At 39.0% G+C, this 21,400-nt stretch overlaps 1 protein-coding gene across 7 annotated transcripts in view; it reads right to left on the bottom strand.

Annotated features, from left to right (window-relative positions):
• FRY (FRY microtubule binding protein) overlaps nucleotides 1–21,400 on the bottom strand; it is a 505,649-nt gene that overhangs the window by 49,956 nt on the left and 434,293 nt on the right. For all 7 annotated transcript variants that reach the window (XM_027775685.1, XM_027775680.1, XM_027775682.1 and 4 more), the window contains 8 exons: nucleotides 19,963–20,057; nucleotides 17,397–18,004; nucleotides 16,021–16,118; nucleotides 15,488–15,658; nucleotides 9,865–10,005; nucleotides 4,162–4,341; nucleotides 2,436–2,597; nucleotides 683–757 (listed from right to left, as the gene is read on the bottom strand). In XM_027775685.1, the coding sequence (XP_027631486.1) occupies nucleotides 683–757; nucleotides 2,436–2,597; nucleotides 4,162–4,341; nucleotides 9,865–10,005; nucleotides 15,488–15,658; nucleotides 16,021–16,118; nucleotides 17,397–18,004; nucleotides 19,963–20,057 (1,530 nt within the window). The remainder of the gene's footprint in view (nucleotides 1–682; nucleotides 758–2,435; nucleotides 2,598–4,161; nucleotides 4,342–9,864; nucleotides 10,006–15,487; nucleotides 15,659–16,020; nucleotides 16,119–17,396; nucleotides 18,005–19,962; nucleotides 20,058–21,400) is intronic.

Below are 21,400 nucleotides of genomic sequence, written 5' to 3'. Positions count from 1 at the left end.
GAGCTGTATGGGCACAGCTGGGTACTACTTTATAGTATGTTCATTCTACTCACTGGGGTTTATGCCTAAAGTCAGACTTGGGTTCATGTATAGGTATGTGTCAGCTGTGCTAGCTATTGGATATATTTAGACTAATTAAGTTCATTGGCAGAACAATTGAATGGGGGTGGGGGGAAGGCATGGAGGGCAACCGTGGATGCCAGGGACAATGTGGGAGGAGGATGGGACATGGCAGAGGGTGGGGGATGGGGAATCAGGGATGGCAAAACAAAAGGCAAGGTATGCAGGACATAAGAATTGGAAAATTATTTGCTGAGAACATGTATGTTGATGTGCTTGATTGAGCCAATGCACAGTGTATTTTGGATGGAAAATTCATTTGTGTGTTGTGATGGTGTATAGTGAATTAATGTCGAAAACGAATAAATTTAAAATAAAAAAAAAGAAAAAAAATGAAAATAACTGAGTGTTCACAGAAAAACTGGAATGACCAACCAACATCTTCCATTATTTTTGTATTCAAAGTGATTAATAATGATGGTGTGGGAGAAACAGTGCAGAGATTTGATCTGGAGATTGATATCATACTTGTCACTCATAGTTGAATCTTCTAATCTATATGACCAATGCAAATGCAAAAGTGATAGGGTACCAAAAGAACTATATACAGAGTAGAACTTACTGATGGATTTTTGCTTAATCCTACTTCTTGGCCACACAGAGAAAGGACGTGCACCAACTTTTCTTTTGTCCTCTTCTGAAAAAGAAACACAGGCACGTTTTCATTGTAGAGTCCCACTAACAAATCTGCTTTACTGCCATACCTGCTAGCTATATGGGATAATCAGGCTTGAAATGTAGTCAGTGAGAACTGAGATGTAAAATACACAAAGACTGGTAAAAAAAAGAAATCTAAAATATCTCATTAAACTTAAAAAATATTAATAACATGTAGTGAAAATATTTTAGATAACAGGTTAATTGTTGTCACAATCAATCTTGCCTAATCTCTTTAAAATGATCCTTCTGCTTTAATATGATGTAAATTTACATGGAAATGGCTAGGAAGCCAATACAATGCCTAGATTTTTCTACTAAATGGAACTTGGTTCCCTGCATCCTCCTTTCAAATTATAGAAAGGACACTCAATAAAGGTGGAGACAGGGGGACCTTGATTTTGAGGGATGGCGGGAAATTTGCTAAACTACTTCCTTAAATCTTAGGTGGTCATTTTACAATTCTGGGAGGAATGAAAGCAGAAGATAACAAAATCATGCTGTACGTTTTTCTTCTTTTTCAAAGAACGTTCAACAACTCAATAATGTCCCATTTCCCTAACCTTTGAGAGTAAAGGTGAAGCCAGCTTGGCTTGCACACAAAGTGTTTTTCCTGTCCAGTACCCACTTCACCTACTTCTGGGAACATGGAGTCCCTCTTTTTATCTTGGGGACAGTTCCTCTCACACTAAGTGGGGCCTTGCCACCCTCACACACCCAGCAAGAGTCCTTTATAGAGAGAAATCCTCTGCCCTTCTGAAATCATGGCCAAAGACCATATAAACTTGGAGGTTCCAGAGGTTACTGATGTCTCATATGGGAAGACTACCTGAGGATGAAGTCAACAGAGGGTAAAACAGAAGCCAAGACTTTGGGATGGGATGGCGAGGACATTGAGAAGGGGAGAGAGACTACGGGTCAGTTTCTGACATTTGTGTATTTGTGTACTATAACTCAGCTGTGCTTGCAGTTAAGAAAGATGAGTTAATAAATTGCTTTTCCACTTAAGGTAAGTTTTCAGTGGGCTTCTGACACATGCCATCAAAAGATCCCTGGATAATGCATGGTTGTACTTGACAGTAAGTCCAGAGGCATCAGGATTGTGATGCAGTCACACACAGAGTAGATACAGTCCTAGCTGTGACAACCGAACTACAGAGCAGTCTGGCAGCCTCTCTTCTCTGTGTGGCTCAGTCTATGCCTGGATACCATCAGTGGAGTATATGTGCCCAGAAGAGAGACAAGAGTGGTCTTTGGGTGCACAGCCCTGTCAACCCTTTGGGAGTTGAAGCCCTGTAGAATTGGGTGGGAGAACTAAGGAAGTGTTAAAAGGGAGAAAAGAGGACTTGACTGGGCAAGCAGCTGAGTGGCAGGATTTCTTTAAATGTTTGAAGGGCTGCTACATGAAAGATCAGATTTTCTTTTCTGAGCCCCAAGAGAAGTAGTGCCAATGGGTAGAGGCAACAAACAGCCAGACTTTAACTCATATAATGAACTGATCAAAGATAAACTGAGTTCTCTTGGAAAGTCCTTGCGATCCCCATCACTGAAGTGTCAAGACTTAAACAGGTAATGTAGGGATGGTGAACGAAGGAAATCCCATTACACGGGCAGTCCCCTAATCTCCCCTCCAGTGCTGGGAGTCCAGGATTGCATACTTGAGAATACTGGGGCCTCTTCCAGCTCACGGGTACAAGGACATTGGAGTTGGAGCCTGATGACGTAGAGGATGTGCTGCGGGTGACAGCCATGGCTCTGGGCTTCCCATCACGCCCAGAAGAATTCTGCAGTTCATCATATCGCCTCCCGATGATGGGTGTCTAGGAAAAAAAAAAAAAAAGAAAACAAAAGCACACATTCTTCTGTCTCATTAATAGTTCTGTGGTCTATGCAGAACAACCAAAACTGCTTATTTGATAAAAAATCAGATTAGAGAAGTTCATTGTTATGAGGAGGCTTATTTTCCTGATGTTCAAATGCACATTCTGAATCATTTTCTCTCTTTAACATTTTCCTACCTCCTATAGCTGCAGAAAGAAAATCCAACTGCTTATTCTTAACCATCCTTGAGAAACCACTGATAAAAATTAGAAGCAAAATGTACAGGAAACGAAGTAGTCAGATTTCAGATGTTTAAACTTGAACAAATTTCTTATCATTAAAATAAGACACCAAAATTCTTCCCCTTCTTCCAAACCTGTAGTCATTAAGCTTTATTTACTCTCAATTGCTCACTTTATATACTGTCAACATACTCAAGTCTAAGAGTAAAAGTAGCATTTTCCCCAGCTAAGTAAAAGGGAAAAAAGTTAAAAATAGATAAAGATTGAACTGATACCTTAACTGATACCTTACCACAATGGCAGCAGAACAGTACCTTATCCTGAATACTGAAGTGATAAAAGGTCAATGAGTACTATTGTGTCAAAAACCCGAACTTGGATATAACCTGCTTAACAGTGCAAGTTCTGTATAAACAGATCTGCTTTATTTCTTAGTATATTTTTCACTGAGTATGTATTTGGAATGTTTTTTGGTTTGGAAATATTTATTAAGGGTCTACTGTGCACCAGACACCATACCAGGCCCTGGTTATCATGATGAACAGTGTGGTTTCTGCTCTGGCTGGTGTACAGGGCACGGTTTCAGAGAGACATGAAACAAATCTTTGTATTCCATAATAAATAATTAAATACAGGCCTCCCAGATGTTTGTTCATGGACCTCCAGGTAAATCTGACCATTATGCACACTCTTCCTCCCCCATCAAGGGAAGAATTTAGTTTTTTCCCTTGTTTAAAAAGCAGTGTGACTTGGGGAAGCTACTGTAAACGCAGAGTCCATATTTTTGTAAATCTGAGTCATACACTGGCTGGGTGACAGTACAGAAAACAAGGTCGTGGACATGGAGTCATGACCTAGTAGCTGTCAGATAAGGAATCAGTGAAGGTCATGGTTTAAAATGCTTGAGTTCATTCTGTTTTTAAGTATCTTTTATATACTATTTTTATATGACTGAGGCTTATTTCTATTTTTAAAAGCTGTTAATTGAGCGCCCTAGTGAATGTGACATCCAGTGTGATTTTTTTTTAAACCCCGAAAACAAAAAACCAGAACTTCATTTAGACCTTAAAAGTCTTCACTTAAACGTAAAATAAGTCTTTTTTTCCAGGCTTTTGACCTTTGCCACTATAAGGGGTCTTCAAAAGGTTTAAAGAAAGTGCATATTGTGGAAAGAAAAAAAAAAAAAACCCAAAAAGCAACACACAGATTTCAAAGTTTCTTGCCCAAAAATTAACTAGTATTTTAATTCTCTTTTTCCACAAACTGAAGTCCCCTCACATAAATTCATGCTGAAGTTCACAGAAACAGCGCAGCTAAGTACCTCTGAAATATCGAAGTGAAAGTCCAGGGTTTTCCCAGGCAATTCCTTGGAAGCACTAGTCCACACTCGATGGATTTCAATCTTTGAAAGGTCACTGTGCTGGTAGGAGGGCAAAACAAGGCTGGCAGAGCGAGAAACTACCAGCTTCAAGATATTCAAAGCTTCCCTCCAATGAACACTCTGCAGGAAAGAAAACAGTCAACGGTTACAAATCATGGCTTTTTTTTCCCCCTTAGTTTTTGCTATAGGGTGCTTGCACTCACCAGAGAGAGAGAGAGACAGAAACAGAGAGTGAGAGAGTGGGAGAGAGAGAAAGTGAGAAATCACCACTCCGAGAGGGGGTGCAATCCCATCCCTTCCAGTCTCCTCTTGGACAAATCATGTCATTTAAAAAGGTAACATAGCACCACTGAAACCTGTGAGCAGTCCCAATCCACTGACTTAAAACAACGTGTGAAATTGCGTGGACAGTAAAAGGCAAATGATATAAAAAGGTCATTTATATTTCAAATGAGCTGCACTTAGGAAATAAAAAAATAATAAAAAAACACCAGACAGATTTTGTCCATATTTAAATAAATAAGAGTTTAAAATGACCAGGTACCACTTTTTATAATGAGGGACCTCATTAATTTGAAGGAAAAGAATCCTCCAATGTACTGTATGTTATTGACCTGTCACTCTTTCTAAAAATGTGTCCCACCTCCAGTTTCCAGTCTTCCTTTATCCTTCCCCTACTTCTTCTTTTTTCAGAATTATTTTTTTTAACATTATTTATTTATTTATTTATATTTTTAAATCTGACCAGAGAGAGACAGAGTGAGAGAGAGAGGAAAAATGAGAAAGCAAGCCACCAGGTCCGGAACTCGAACCATAGTTGGCCATGTGTGAGTCCAATACTCTTTTTTTTTTTTAAAGAATTATTTTATTTAACTTTATTTATTATTATCATCATTATCATTTTCCAGTTTGAACAGAGAGAGATAGAGAGAGAGAGAGAGAGAGAGTGAGGAAGGGGAAAAGCAAGCCACCAGGTCCGAGACTTGAACCGTGGTTGGCCATGTGGGAGTCTAGTGCCTTTAACCACTATGCCACTTGCCGGCCCGTCCAATACTCTTAACCACCACGCCACCTGCCGGCCCCTTCCCCTACTTCTTTGGCTCTTCTTGTGTGTCTTGACCTCTGTCCTGAGTGCTCTCCTTATTCTATGTCTTCCTCTTAACTACCCCAGAAATTTGGGAGCTGTTCTTTTCTCTTACCCTCCCTCCTGATAATCTGTCCTCAGCCTCTCCATGCCTATTGGCACTGGCTCAGAAGAATCCTTTTTCACTTCTGTCCTCAGCCTCTCCATGCCTATTGGCACTGGCTCAGAAGTTTCCTTTTTCACCTGAACTATTTCAATGGCCTCTCTTTTATTTTTTAAAAAGTATTTATTTAGCTTTATTTATTATTTTTACTTTTTTAGTTTGACCAGAGAGAGGCAAACAGTGAAAGAAGGAAAGTGAAAAAGCATGTTACCAGGTCCAGGACTTGAATGGTCAGCCTCTCCATGCCTATTGGCACTGGCTCAGAAGTTTCCTTTTTCACCTGAACTATTTCAATGGCCTCTCTTTTATTTTTTAAAAAGTATTTATTTAGCTTTATTTATTATTTTTACTTTTTTAGTTTGACCAGAGAGAGGCAAACAGTGAAAGAAGGAAAGTGAAAAAGCATGTTACCAGGTCCAGGACTTGAATGGTCAGCCCTGTGGGAGTCCAGTGCTTTAACCACCATGCTGCTGGCCCTTCAATGGCCTCTTAACTGGTCTACCTGTTTGGTTCCTCTGCTTGCATAACAGATCCAGCTACAGTAAACTTTCTAGAACTCTTGAGACCAAGAAACTTCTGCTCTTCAAGGGCTCCCTCTGGTGGACACGGTGGAGTCCACACTCTTCGAGCATGGCCTGCAAGGGTCATTTTCCTCAGGATATGGGTAGAGTTCTCCAAACCAAGCAAGGTCTCTTAGTCTTTATGACTTGACTCATTTTGTTCTCTCATCCTGGATTATTATTATTTTAACTAATAATAAAAATAATTATTATTATTTTGGAAAAATAAAACTAATTTCTTTCCCTGTTTAATTCTGCACAAGGGAGGACATGGTTTGAATATGAAATTAGTCAAGGTAAGGTATCAAATACAAGAAATGGCCCACAGGCCTAAGACAGAATTGACAGCCTAGTAAAACAGCCAACTAAGGCATACAATTAGTGGAAAGATGTGAACTGGCCCTCTTTCTTCTAAGCGTAACATGAAGTGAAAAACTGCTACTGGATGCCCACTATGTGATACAAGTATTACTGGAGCAATCTCATTTGAAAAAATATTTTTAAAAAGTATGTTTAGGGGACAGAAGATGGTGTGGTGGTTAAGGCACCAGATCCCACATAGGTGATTGTAGTTCAGGTCCTGGACTGGTGCATGTGTGTGCGGGCTCAAAATCCTGAGAGGAAAATCGTGGAGTAGGGTTTGCAGCATGGCCATACCCTGTGAGGGGTGATTTCTCACTTTCTCTCTCTCTTGCTGGTGAGTGCACGTGCCTTGTGGCACAAACATTAAACAAAATAATAAAAAAAGGTTTAAAAATCACTTTCAGTGGGCCAGCCAGTGGTGTGGTGGTTAAGGTGGCTGGATTCCATATGGCCAACTGTGTGATTTGAGTTCCTGACTAACGGCTTAAAAAGTATGCTGAGCATGTGTATGTGCATGCCCAAATTCCAAGAAGAAAATGGAAGAGTAGGGGTTGTGGTATGGCTATTCTCCCTAGGGGGTACTTTCTCACTTGCCCTCTCTTTGTCTGACCCCCACAAAAAAATCACCTTTAGTATTAAATCATTTCTGTTAATAATGTGATTGGTGAAGATGGAAAGTAAACATCTAAAATTCTACTGTATGGCTCTGTCTATGAGTTGAATCAGAGAAAAGCTAGCATTTGCCCTTGAATTCTGCAGCTCAGTAAGTACACTCCTGAGAAGTAGAGGACTAAATAAGATGCGGAGAAAAAGATGCCTACATTTGCTATGGTCCGAATGTCTATGCCCTCTTAAACTTACATGGAAAGGTAATCTCTTCCTCATGTGACTGTATTAAGAGGCAGAGTCTTTGAGGGGTAATTAGGACTAGATCAGGGCGTCAGGCTAGAGCTCCCAAGATGGGACTGGTGACTTTGTAAGAAGAGGAAGAGCTATCTGAGCGGACACACATGCTCTTGTCTTCTCTCTTGCCATGTGATGTCTCCTGCATTTTTGCCATGTTAAAAATGCAAGAAAGCGCTTGCCAAATGCCAGTACCATGCTCATGGACTTCCCAGCTTTCAAAACTGTGACTACATAAGGCTCTATTCTTTAAAAAATCACCCAGTCTGTGGAATTCAGCAACAGAAAAGGGACTAAGAAAATGCTGTTGAGCTTGGCACTCTCCACTTATGCCTTGGTGGCCCTGCATTGCTCCCATGCAAGGGATTTCTATTCTTCATTCTGTGGTCACAAGTTTCAGATTAACTTCTAGGCTCTAGACATTTTCTGTTCTGTTTTCTTTTTATTTATTTATTTTTATTTTCATTTCTTTATTATTTTTTTCTAGTCGTTTCAGGGCATGGCTTTAAAGAATCAAGCTATAGGCATGAGGCTGGCAGGTGGTGCAGTGGTTAAAGGCACTGGGCTCCCACATGGCCAAAGTCAGTTTGAGTCCCCAACCTGGTGGCTTGCTTTCTCACTTTCCCTCTCTCTCTCTGTGTCTCTTTCTGATAAAACTGGAAAATAATAATAATAAACAAAGTTAAATAAAAAAAAAATCTAAAAAGAAAAAAAGAATCAAGCTGTAGGTGTTTATTGTTATTTACCAAATGTCCTGCTGGGAAGGCTGCCCTGTACATTGAAACAAAAGCTCTGACTCTGTGGCTAGAAGATCCTGGGTTCAAATACCAGCTCCACTCTTTACTGAGATCTTGAGGCCAGTCTTTTGTTGTTTGTAAAATTTTAAACATGGTTTATTATGGCAATATTAAAATATTTACAGAAACAGACAGTCTAGTGTAGTATAATGAACCTTTCGTACTCTTCATCAATTATTCACATTTTGCCATCTTGTTTTCTTTACCCCTCAATATTTTTTAGCCTTTTTTTTTTTTTTTAAGAGAGATTTTTCTGCTACAGGGTGCATATACTCACCAAAGAGACAGAGAAAGACAAAGAGACAGAAAGCAAGGAATCACGCTGAGGGAGTATGGCCACACTGCAATGCCTTCTCCTCCATTTTCCTCTTGGGACTTTGGGCACGCACACACGCACACACCTGGCATGAATTTTAAGGCGCTAGATCCAACACTTGAACTGCAGTCAATTACGTGGGAGTCCAGCAATGTAACTATCTGCTGGTCCCAAGTATTTCAAGTATATTTACACTAGTTCCTTAGTTTCCTCAACTCTAAAGTGAAAATTTTATTTATTTAATTAAAAAAAACCTATGATAGATAGATAGATAGATAGATAGTTTTTCTAGATAAGATCTCACCTGTTATGATCTTCCTGCCTCAGTGTCCCGAGTAGCTGAGACTATAGGCACATACCACCACATCTGGCTTTTTCCCCCCCCTTTTCTTTTTTCTGTAGGGTGCATGTACTCATGGAGAGGGGTGCAGGGGAGAGTGAGAAATCACCCCCTGGGGGATGGCCATACTGCAAGCCCTTTCTCTCCGCTCTTCTATTAAGATCCTGGGCACACACACACATATGTCCAAGCTGTCTCTCAAGCTGCTGGGTTTAAGACCTGAACCATGCAACCAACCATGTGGGATCTATTATAGCTGCCCTAACCACTATACCACCTAGCTGGCTGCACACCTGGCTTTTTTTTTTTTTTGGAGAGGTTTTTTTTTTGCTATAGGGCGTGTGCGCCTGGGCTATAGGGCGTGTGCGCTTGCCAGACAGAGAGAGACAGAATGCGAGAAAGTGAGAAATCACCCCCCGGGAGGGATGGCCACGCCGCAATCCCTTCTCCTCTGTTCTCCTCTCGGGCTCTTGGGCATGCATGCACACGCGCCCAGCATGAGTTTAAGCCACCGGGCCCAGGATTTGAACCGTGGTCGACTACATGGGAGTCCAGCAACATAGCCATTACGCTAACTGCTGGTCCCATCACACACCTGGCTTTTTTAGAGTAAGTTGGGAATCAAACTCAGGCCTTCCACGTAACCTCAGCCTGCCTAGCAGCAGCATCCACTTGGCACTACTACGGTTTTGCCTGAAGTGGAGATTTAAACTTCTGAATAACCTTTCACATGTTGAAACACCTAGCCTGGAACCTGGCATACATGCAAGTTCATTCTCTCTTTCTCCTCTGAAATGAGATACTAAAAATAAGGTCCTACCTGCCTTCCCAGCCAGGTGTGTGCATTTAAAACCCCACCTGTAAACCCCGAGAAGTATAAACGCATCCTCTCAAGGCATAGGAACATCCCAGGGCCTTGTCTTATCTGTTTCCTTGGAGCACTACTCAAGGTTTGGTCAGCTCCCACTTTTGACTGCAGTTAGTGTGTTATGGTTTTCAGGAAATGAATGAATGCCTTGGTATGCATATAGCTTTGTAGCCAAGGACAAGCTATGGACAAAGCCTCAGTCTTTCTAGAAAGACTATGGCTGATAAGGGAGGTTATGCAAATACTCACTTGCACATATTTTTCAATGGTCTTCAGAACTTCCACATTAAACTGCTTGACAGGCACGACAGACAAGTCCATGTAGCTGAGCAGACTGTAGATCACTTGGAGGAGGGGCTGCTGCATACTAGGGAGACCCTTCTCCAGCAGCTATGGGAGGCAAAGTGCAGCTGGAGTCAGTCTGATAGCAGATTTTCACATGGAGGTACCGACATTTCCCAACACCTTAATGAGTGCACATTTCCTCAGAAAGGGAAATAAAATCCTAACAACTGAAGACATGCAGATATTATCATATTATCTTATGTGGATAGATGTGAATACATAAATATGAAATTCATACATACTTATAAGAAAATAATCCTCAACAGGAAAGCATTAAATATCACGACCTATCAAAAATTACATAATAAGAGGTACAATCTGTCAGTTATCAAATTGGCGAAGATTAGAAACTGATAATATTTAGTACTGTTGAGAAGATTAAAAAAAAGAGAATTCTTACATACCAGTAGAAATGATAAACTGGATAATCAGGCAGTTGAGATTAAGAGCACTAAAGAGGTTCATATTTTTTGAAATAGTAATTGTACTTTTAGGAATGTCTCCAAAACCAGAGGTAAACACTATGCTTTATGTATGAGATTTCTCCATAGCACTATTTACAATGATTAAAAAAAATCATACACAAAACAAGAAAGAATTTTAAGCAATTTAAAATGTTGAACACTAGGGAAATGGGTATATCAGTGCTAAACTGTATCATGAAATATCATATAGTAAATACAATGACTTTTTTTTTTTTTTTTTAAGAAAGCACTCCTGGGACCAGTAGTAATGGTTGGACTCCCATGAGGTCGAATGCAGCTCAAGTCCCAGACCTGGCAGCTTAAAACTCATGCTGGGCACTTGCCCAAAATCCTGTGAGGAGTGGCGAAGATTAGAAACTGATAATATTTAGTACTGTTGAGAAGATTAAAAAAAAGAGAATTCTTACATACCAGTAGAAATGATAAACTGGATAATCAGGCAGTTGAGATTAAGAGCACTAAAGAGGTTCATATTTTTTGAAATAGTAATTGTACTTTTAGGAATGTCTCCAAAACCAGAGGTAAACACTATGCTTTATGTATGAGATTTCTCCATAGCACTATTTACAATGATTAAAAAAAATCATACACAAAACAAGAAAGAATTTTAAGCAATTTAAAATGTTGAACACTAGGGAAATGGGTATATCAGTGCTAAACTGTATCATGAAATATCATATAGTAAATACAATGACTTTTTTTTTTTTTTTTTAAGAAAGCACTCCTGGGACCAGTAGTAATGGTTGGACTCCCATGAGGTCGAATGCAGCTCAAGTCCCAGACCTGGCAGCTTAAAACTCATGCTGGGCACTTGCCCAAAATCCTGTGAGGAGAATGGAGAAGAAGGGACTGTGGCATGGCCAAGCACTCCCCAAAGGGATGGCTATTCTGCAATCCTTTCTGCTCAGGATCCTGGGCACACATTCACATGTGCCCCCCAAGACAGTAGGTCTGGATCTGAACTTTGTGGTCAGCCACATGGGATCCAGCAGCCCTAACCACAAAGCCACTGGCTTGCCCCTAGAATGACATTTTTAAAGACAGTAAAGGATATCAGGTAATATTAAGTGGAAAACGAGGGATATACGATTCTCTATATAATAGTGATGCTAATATTGATGTGTGTGTGTGTGTTGTATAGCAGTAGCATTGGGGCCAGCTGGTATGGCAGAGGTGTGGTGGTTAAGGCAGATGAATGCCATGTGGCTGAGAGCTCAGTAAGAGTCCTGGACCCAGGAGTCTGAAAGACACACTGGGTGCATGTGTCTGAGCCCAAACCCCAAAGAAACGAGATGGAGAAGAGATTGTAGCATGACCATTCTCCACAGAGAATGCTTTCTTGCTTTCTCATTTTCTTTCTCTCTGTCTGTGTTTCTCCCTAGCAAGTGCATGTACCCTGTAGCAAACTAAGAAAAAAAAATAAAAAAAGAAGTAACGCTGGAAAGAAATCCAACAAAATCTTAATAGTGTTTCTTTCCAGATGGTACAATTGAGTGTTTCTTTTTTTAAAAAAATGCTCTGTACTTTCTGAATTTTTTATTATGCACATACATTGCTTTTATAATCAGAAAAAAAATCAATGATATTTTCCAAAAGGAAAGCAAAATAATAAGAAAATATATATGACAGATATCATGATAAAAGTTTACAGTTCAAAATAAAGAACTTGTAGAAATCATCCTAATTAAAGCGGAAATTCTACATCAAAAGTGGTTAAAGGGGGACCAGCAGTTAGTGTAATGGCAATGTTGCTGGACTCCCATGTAGCTGACTGCGGTTCAAGTCCTGGACCTGGCGGCTTAAACTCATGCCGGGTGCGTGTGTGTGTGTGCCCAAGATCCCGAAAGGAGAATGGAGGAGAAGGGATTGCGGCGTGGCCATCCCCCCTGGGGGGTGATTTCTCGCTTTCTGTCTCTCTGTCTCTCTCTGTCTTTCTGGTGAGTGCATGCCCCCGATAGCGAAAACCTCTCCAAAAAAAAGTGGTTAAAGGAAGTAACTGAGAAGTTAACGCATTAGGAAATAAATAATTACATAAAACTATTGTGTGGAAAGATGAATATCTTCACTAAGAAGGAAGAACATAGAGAAAATAAAGTAACGTAATGTGAAGTATTAATAGAAGTATTACATTTAAAAAATGAATAAACAATAAAAATTAGTAGCAAATAAAGAAATAATATTTATGGATGGTTAAGTATTACAAATTAAGAAAGTCTTTTTGAAGACCAACTTCTCAAATGTGTAGAAGAACCAAATAACATATCCACATATCCATTCTCTTTAATTATTTAGTTCTACTTTGGGAAATGTGGAATTATTTGATATTTCTTGATAAAATTATTTTGATGAAATCAATTACCATTGATAAAATATCACTTAATAAGATATTTATATAACAAATATCATTTAATAGAAGTTTACATAATAGGATAATTTATAATAGAAAAGTTATGAACATAAGCAAAATGGAGATGATTAAGCAAATGTTATTTTAACTTGTTAGAATTGAAGTTATTCAAAACAACACTATGCAAATTATATCAACAAATGGACATTCACAAGTTAATATTAAATGAACAGAGTAGGTTTGATGGAAATACTAACCACAGCTACATGAAATTGTATGTACGTGCATGGCCAAGACCTGAAAGCATATGTGAGTAACTGAAATACAAGTTAACATGTACTATATAGGATAGAAAGTCGATTAAATTCATGATAAATACTTCGGAGACAATTCTGCATCAAGGGCTATAAAAAAGAAATCAGGTCACCAGTTATTTATTTATTTATTTATTTATTTATTTATTTATTTATCTTTTAGAGAGATTTTTGCTTTAGGGCACAAGAGCTTGTTGGAGAGACAGAGAGAGAGAGAGACAGAAAGTGAGAAATCATCCCCCACTGGGGATGGCAACGCTGCAATCCTTTCTCCTCCATTCTCATCTTGGGATCTTGGGTACACACACACATGTCTGGCGTGAGTTTGAAGTCGCTGAGTCCGAGACTCACCCAAACTGTGGTTGATTATGTGGTAGTCGAGTGAGGTAACCATTATGCCATCTGCTTTTCTCACACCCATTTTTAGTTTTTTTTTGGAAAGGTTTTTGCTATAGGGCGCATACGCTCGCCAGAAAGACAGAGAGAGACAGAGAGATAGAAAGCGAGAAATCATCCCCCAGGGGGGATGGCCACACCACAATCCCTTCTCCTCCATTCTCCTCCTGGGATTTTGGGCACGCACGTACACGCGCCCTGCTTGAGTTTAAGCCGCCCATACATATATATATATAACATAAAATTTACCATTTAAGCAAATATATATATATATATAAACTTTTTTTTGTTAAAGTTTTGTTTGTTCACTTGCCAGAGAGAGACAGAAAGAGAACAAGAGAGAGGAGAAAAATGCCTCCTGCAATCCCTTCTCCATCTGTCCCTCCCTTTGGGATTTTGGGCATGTACACACATGTGGCCAGTGTGTTTTCAAGTAGCTGAGTCTGGGATTCAAAGAGCACAGAGAGCCATGTTGTATCTGACTGCCTTAACTGCCAGACCTTGGAGCTGGCCCTCATTTTAATCATTTTTAAAAATTTTATTTAACTTTCACTTATTATTATTATTATTAAGTCACCGAAGAAAGACAAAAAGAGAGAAAGTGAGAAAGCAAGCTTCTGGATCCAGGACTCAAACTGCATGGGAATTCAGTGTCTTAACCACCATGCTACCTGCTGGGTCCTTTCAATCTTCTTTTTAAATGATAATGCAACAGTATTAAGTACATTCACATTGTTGTGCAATCATCATTATTATCTATTTTCAGAACTTGTTTATCATACCAAACTGAAACTCTCTACCCATAAAATAACCGCTTTTCATTCCCAACTGCCTCTAGCTGCTGGTCACCAATACTTTCCCTATAAATTTGCCTACTTTATATACTTCACTAAGTGGATTCATGCAGCATTTGCCCATTTGTGGCTTCTTTCACTTAGCATAATGTCCTCCAAGTTCATTTGTATGGTAGTATACTAGAATTTCTTTCTTTTAAGGCTGATTAATATTCTGTGTGTGTGTGTGTGTGTGTGTGTGTGTGTGTGTACCACACACCCCATTTGTCTTTTTGAAATTTTTATGGTTACTGATCTACATAAATGTGGCCTCCTTGCTATCTTACACTTCTTCTTCTTTGAAAACAGGCATGGTCTGCCTTTGTAAGCAGGATGTTTGCATCAGTTTCCTCAGTATTGCTTGCGTGCTGAGGTATGCTATGCTTACTTAGTAACTCTTGTGAGGATAGGTATAATCAGGTGATTATCAAAAAACTGCAGGGTAGCACTTAGGAGAGGGTCTTTAAAATGCCAGGAATGTTGGTGTAAAAGAGCATGTGAATCCTGGGCTGTTGTTAGTCTTAACATGGCCCACATTTGCTGACTCACATTGTAAGTCAAAAATCCTGAGAGATCAAGTATAAATATTGATGGGCTGGGTGTCCACTATCTGCTAGTAGACACTTTTGGTCTTGCGGAACCTTCGAGAAGTGGTTGATCCTTTACCCTACATAAACCCTGCACTGGTGACACAGCTAAGAGAAAAACTAGGACAGGTTGGCCTCGTCTCCTTTACAAAGGCCCTAGCAACAGATATGAATTCATATCCTAAAAAAAAAAAAGGCAACAATGAAATCCAAAAATCATAATTTAAAGACCACAAAATTTTCTCATCTCCACCATATACTAGCAGGTATTAATGTGGTAAATAGATGGAGTTTAAGCTTACAAAACAGCTATGTCTAGGTTCAAAGACTAGTTCTGCCTTTACAATTTATGGCAAATCACTTAAACTGTCTGACACTGAGATTTTTTTATTATGATATTATCTATATCACTAGGTTGTTGTGAGGATTTTAAATTATCCCATTAAGCATCTGTAATACACAATAGACACTCAAGAAATGTAAGTTAAGAATATATTATCAAAATAACATAAATATTTTACTCATGGAAGCTATAAAAGATTTGGTCCTTAGTCTACAAGCTTACCTCTGCCAGGTAGGTAACCATGTTCAAGGTAATATCAGCATATGCTTCATGAAGGTATCGACAGACCACATTGACCCACGTGGCACAGTCCCTCGTGTAGCTGTGTGTTTTATAAAGAGTCATGACGTGTGCAAGATTTGAGAGTTTAGGGTTCTTCTCTTCCAAGCAAACCTTTTAAGATAAGAAAATCAATTAGGGATAAAATAGCCAGATGCAGAGGAACAAATGTCTGCAAATTTGCTGTAAGTTCTGGCGGTTATGAAAGTAGATTGATATACTTTTTGATAGCTACAGTGCTTAGCTGTGTAATTAGCTAGTATAATTTTTACAAATTCCACCTATTTTCTCAATAATGAAAGCAAACAAGACAATTTGCATCGATTACCCAGTACATTATCAGTGGTATCAGTCAGTATTTCTAGTTTTTGAGAAAATAATTGCCTTCTCTGGGCCTGGTAATTTCTGTTAGATAATACTGGCCCTTGTAGAAGGCCTGAAATAGGTCTTCCTGAGTGCGGATCTGTAACTCATACCTGAGCAATCCTTTCGGCTATATCCTTACAGAACTGATTGGGATTTTCAAAATGTTGAATCAGCTGGGGCAGGAGACACAAGACATTCAATGGGAACCCTGGATTAGAGAAGACACAATGGAGTGAGCTGAACATGGCGTTTTAACCGTTATTAGTGGGAAGGTATATTATAGATTTAAGTCTGAGGCGAGGTAGAAACAAGACTCTTGAAACAGCTTAAATACGATCTAACATAAAACCCATGGAAAACATACAACTACAATGGCACTAACTATACAGGAGGCACTGAAGTGGATTTGTAATGTTAAAAGACCACGACTAACATGCTAAGAACAACTGGTACAGATTTCATTGTCACAGATTGAACTGAGCTGAAGCATTAGTTTGATATTTTTATCCAAAAACACATTTTAAGAAAAACTGATGTGAGAAGACATAGGCCAACCAAATTAGGTCCTAGTCATATTCAATGAAAAAATGTTAAAATGATGAGGAATGGCTTAGTACCTCTGTGTTAAGCTCTAGCTTCATGAAATGATTCTAGACCATAGGCCATTGTATTAAAATCTGGTTTGTGGAGCCAGCAGATGGAGTAGTGGTTATATTGCTGGACTTCCACATGGCCAACCACAGTTCAAGTCCCAGATGTGGTGGCTTGAAAATCATGTTGGGTATGTGTGTGCACATGCCCAAGATCCCAGGAGGAAAATGGAGAATGAAGGGATTGAGGTACCATCCCCCCTGAGAGGTGATTTCTCACTTTTCCTCTCACTGCCTCTGTCTCCTCTTTCTCTGGCGAGTGCATGTGCCCTATGGCAAAAACCTCTTGAAAACAAAACAAAACAAAACTGGTTTGTGTATTTGGCTTAGTTCAAAAGGATAGGGAACCAAGAGAAGTTTTAAGAGAGAAGAAAAGTGAAAGACTCGGGAATTAAAAAAAAAAAGGAAATAAGTCTATATATGAGCAATGGAATATGCTAACAGTACATGTGATTTGATTTCTGAAACATAAAGAAGTCACTAATACAAGAGGGAATTTCAAAAAGGTCATGGAAAAGGCATTTTATATAAAAAAAAACTATGCATGAATTTCAAAGTTCTTGCATCAAATAAACTCAAACTTTATTTCTATTTTCCACTAACTTTCTGAAGTCGCCTCATATATAATTTCTGTCTTTTTATGCTATTGCCTTACAAATATCTTCTATCATATAAACAATTAAGATTTACACTATGTAGAATTATAAAAGAGAAAAAGAAACCATTCTGAAAGAACCATTTCAAAACAGAATTTTAAAAAAGCAGTGACATATTATTACACTAAAGATGAATACAATCAACACCAGAATTTGAAGAGTGAACTATGTTGGCTTTACCAATAGCTTGGGATGAATCCACCATGGATATTTTAGACACTGGTGTCAGCAAACTGAAAAGTTGCAGGGTAAGGTCCGTGGTGGTGAGGGAGGTGAATCCTTTCAGCAGCAGCTGCTGCAACCCTGAGAAGTCAGCCCATTTGAGCTGTGCCTGGAGTTTCTCAAGTTTTTCTCGGTTCTCAGCTTTATCAAGTGGCATGTGAGCCAGTAATCTGTTCAACAGTCTTAAGGCCATTAGATATTCAAACTCAAAATCTGATTCCATCAAGGCCACTGTGACCCAGAAGATGGTGGCCAGCAAGTTTGTTGGATGGTTTATGTGGGATGGGTCTGTGAGACTGTCCTTCAAGGAGGATGAGCTCCTGGTTTTTGAGGAGAGTCCCTGTTGGGTACAAGCCTGGATTCTGTCCAGTGTGGCACTTCGAGGTGGGTCCGAGGATCGGTCAACAACGCCAAACTTCTTGGGCACAGAGAAGCTTCTCTGATGCCGGCTCCGTTCTGCAGTTGTGGGATTGCCACTGGAAGTTCCAGGGTTCACATTGAGTTGTCCTGTGCTCTTCCTGCTTGCTGTTAGTTTTGTGTTAGAGCTTAAATCTGGTGATGAAGAGCTGGGTACAAAATAAATAAGTTTAATAGAATGCCAGCACATTTAAATGAAAAGCCAGTCCTTTTAAGACCACTGAAAAAACTAAAGGAGAAACCATTCTTTGAAAATACTATGTTCTAATTATCTCTTTTTTTCATTGTTCTTAATGCTATGAAAAACAAAACAAGAACAACCCTTACCAACAAATAAAAACAAAACCCAGTAATGACTTTCACTTATTGTAATCTAAAGAAATCAGTAGTTGGTCTTAAAGTTCACCAATGCTTCTTCATGTATTTTAGATAGGAATAATTATGAAAAAAATATGCCTTATAGGTATAAACAATAATATTCTGTTAACTGACTTATAAGAAGTACAGAAATGGAAATTATATTATCCAGAAAGAAGTAGATATTTGAGTCAACAGGTATCTTGGGACTAGCAGATGGCATAGCAATTGTGATGCTGGACACCCACATGGCTGACCACTGTTTGAATCGTGGGCCAATTAGCTTGAAATTCATGCTGGGCATATGTGCATGTGTGCCCAGGATCCTGGGGGGAGAATGGAGGAGAAGGGATTGTGACGTGGTCATCCTCCTCCCACCTTGAGAAGTAGTTTCTCATTTTCTCTCTCACTGTCTCTGTCTCTCTCTCTCTTTCTTGCTCTCCAATAAGTGCAGGTGCCCTAAGGCAAAACCTCTTAAAAAATGTATCTTTTTGCTTATAAAATTTATAAAAAAATATCTCTAAGTCTATTCATGCTAAAACAATAAAATTCTTTTTATCAATATTCTTGCCAAAGTTTTACTGATTTGGCTAGATCTGTAGATTCATGTAGATAAATATATATGATATCGATAATTAGACCAAAATTATCTATCCATAAAAATACTCGACTTTGGACCAGCAGATGGCTATTTTGCTAGACTCCCATGTAGTCGACTGCGGTTTTAGTCCCAGACCCAGTGGTTTAAATTCACCATGGGTGCGTGTGCATGCATGCCCAAGATCCCAAGAGGAGAATGGAGGAGAAGGGATTGCGGCATGACCATCCCCTCTGGGGGGTGATTTCTCGCTTTCTGTCTCTAATGTCTCTCTCTGTCTGTCTGGCGAGCGCACACGCCCTATAGTGAAAAACTCTCTAAAAAATAAATACTCAACTTAAAAATAAAACATTATTATTATAGAGAAACATTAGTGACCCGATTTCAAGCAAAACTAGGTCAGTTACACAAACAGAATATGGAATTGCACATGACTTGAAATTGGCAAGAACAACAAAAAGAAAGATTTTTCCTAATTAAAATATTTTCTTCTGATTGTTTTATAGTAATAATTTAAATGAACTTGGTATATACATTTAAAAATAATATTTAGGAACCAGACAGTGGCACAGTGGAAACATAACTAGACCCATATGGGAAAGGTTCCAGGTCACATCCTGGGAACTCTCTGAACACGCTGGGCACAGCAGCATGTGCCTATGGTTCAGGCCGGCTGAAACAGGATGAATCATGGTGTGAAGATCTTGTTGGGGGGCTCCTGTCTCTCTCCACCTTTTTGTTTTTCCCTGTCTCTTTCTCTTGTGGAAGAAATAAATAAATAAACATAAAAATATTTAGTTATTTTATTTTCCATTTACTAATGTAACAAGCAGGATGATTATTATATGAATTTGAAAAAGAATTTAAAGACATGAAAGAGAAAATGAAAAATAATTAATGTTTGTATAATTTAGAGATAACGTTTTGTGTCTATCTTTTAGACACTTTAAAATACTTACATAATGTGTAGATGTGTGTGTATATTGTATAACTTTCTTCTTCGTTTTTAACTTAAAAAAAATCATACATACTTTTCCAAGTCACAAATAGACATATAAAACTAGGTTTGTTCTTTGGATATTGCCCAAACATATTTCCTAAATATTCAGTACACTACATTTGATTTCAAAATGCCAGTAAGCTGATTCTCACCGAGATAATACTGTTAAGAGATCACTGTTCTTCAAGCAGTCAGACAAGTTATCCACAGCAGCTTCCAAGGTAAGGAGTGCTTCCATTACATAACCCTGCCAAGAACACGAAGATCACATTTTGTACTACTTGCAACTACTGTTAACTTCCTGAAGATGAATTTAATTAATGCAAACTTTATTCCAGTAATGTTCATAGCAATGAAAGCCTGATAGTCATTGCTGCTTTGATTTACAATGTCTAAAAAGAAGTTTTAAGGGACGCTTGGGAAAGTCAGATGGCTTAGATGTCACAGTTAAGCATGAAAATTCAGTTCCTAAGGTCTGAGAGCTTCGACAAATCAATTTCATTTAAAATCTTACAGGGAAGGCACAAGCATGGTTCCCTGCTGAGGGGAAGGGTAGGCATTTGAAATACACAGTGGAAATATCTGAAAGCCGGAGAGTTACGAAATGAGGTATATGAAGAGTTGTACCTCAGTGATATTTTAAGCGGTGCATCTGATGGCCAGAAGGAAGAAAAGAAGACAGAGTCTATAGTTGTGCAGGTTTCCTGAGATGCAGGACCATTTCAGAAAGAAGGGGCTTCTTTTTTTCTGGTGTCACCCTTGGCTTTCAACCTGCCCCATTCCCCAGGTGCTATGCTCTACCTACAGGACCTTATGCAAGCTACTTTCTCCATTCCTTTTTCAGTTCTTCACAGTATATTGAAGGTTAAGCATTCAGAGATGGGTAATGTTTTGCACAGGTATAGTGAAGACCCATGCTCTAGGAGGGGACTTTGTAAAATGGAATTCCAGGTTGGTGCCAAAAAAACAAACAAACAAAACCAAAAATACCCAAAATACCCAAAACCAAAAACATACCAAATGTATGCCAAACCCCCCCTCCCCCCACTATCTGCCAAATAAAACCAACCACAAAAATGACAGAATCATCAAAGGAACCATCAAAGGATTCCAGTTGATGGTTTGCATAAAAAAACAAAAGATAATATCTAACTGATTTTCTTTCCTTTTTTTTTTTGGAGAGGTTTTTGCTATAAGGGTGTGTGTGCTTGTCAGAAAGGCAGAGAGGGACAGAGAGACGGAAAGTGAGAAATTACCAACCAAGGGATGGTCACGCCACAATCCCTTCTCCTCCGTTCTCCTCTTGGGATCTTGGGTATGCACACAAACACGCCTGGCGTGAGTTTAAGCTACTGGGTCCGGGACTTGAACCGCAGTCGACTACATGGGAGCCCAATGACATAGCCACTATGCCAAATGCTGGTCCCATCCAACTGATTTTCTAGGACAATCCTCCTTTGAGTGCTTTCTAAATATTGGGTTGTTGGAAAAGTCATGACATAATTTTCTATGCAAAAATCCATCATCACTTTTTAGGCGACCCATAAAAGTCAACCTCCAAATTAAAAAAAAAAAAATTATACGTGTTCA

Source organism: Tupaia chinensis, unplaced genomic scaffold, assembly GCF_000334495.1.
Source record: "Tupaia chinensis unplaced genomic scaffold, TupChi_1.0 Scaffold000597_1, whole genome shotgun sequence".
Lineage (NCBI taxonomy): Eukaryota > Metazoa > Chordata > Mammalia > Scandentia > Tupaiidae > Tupaia > Tupaia belangeri.
Note: the sequence above shows the minus strand (reverse complement) of the source record. Positions and strands in the feature narration are given on the sequence as shown.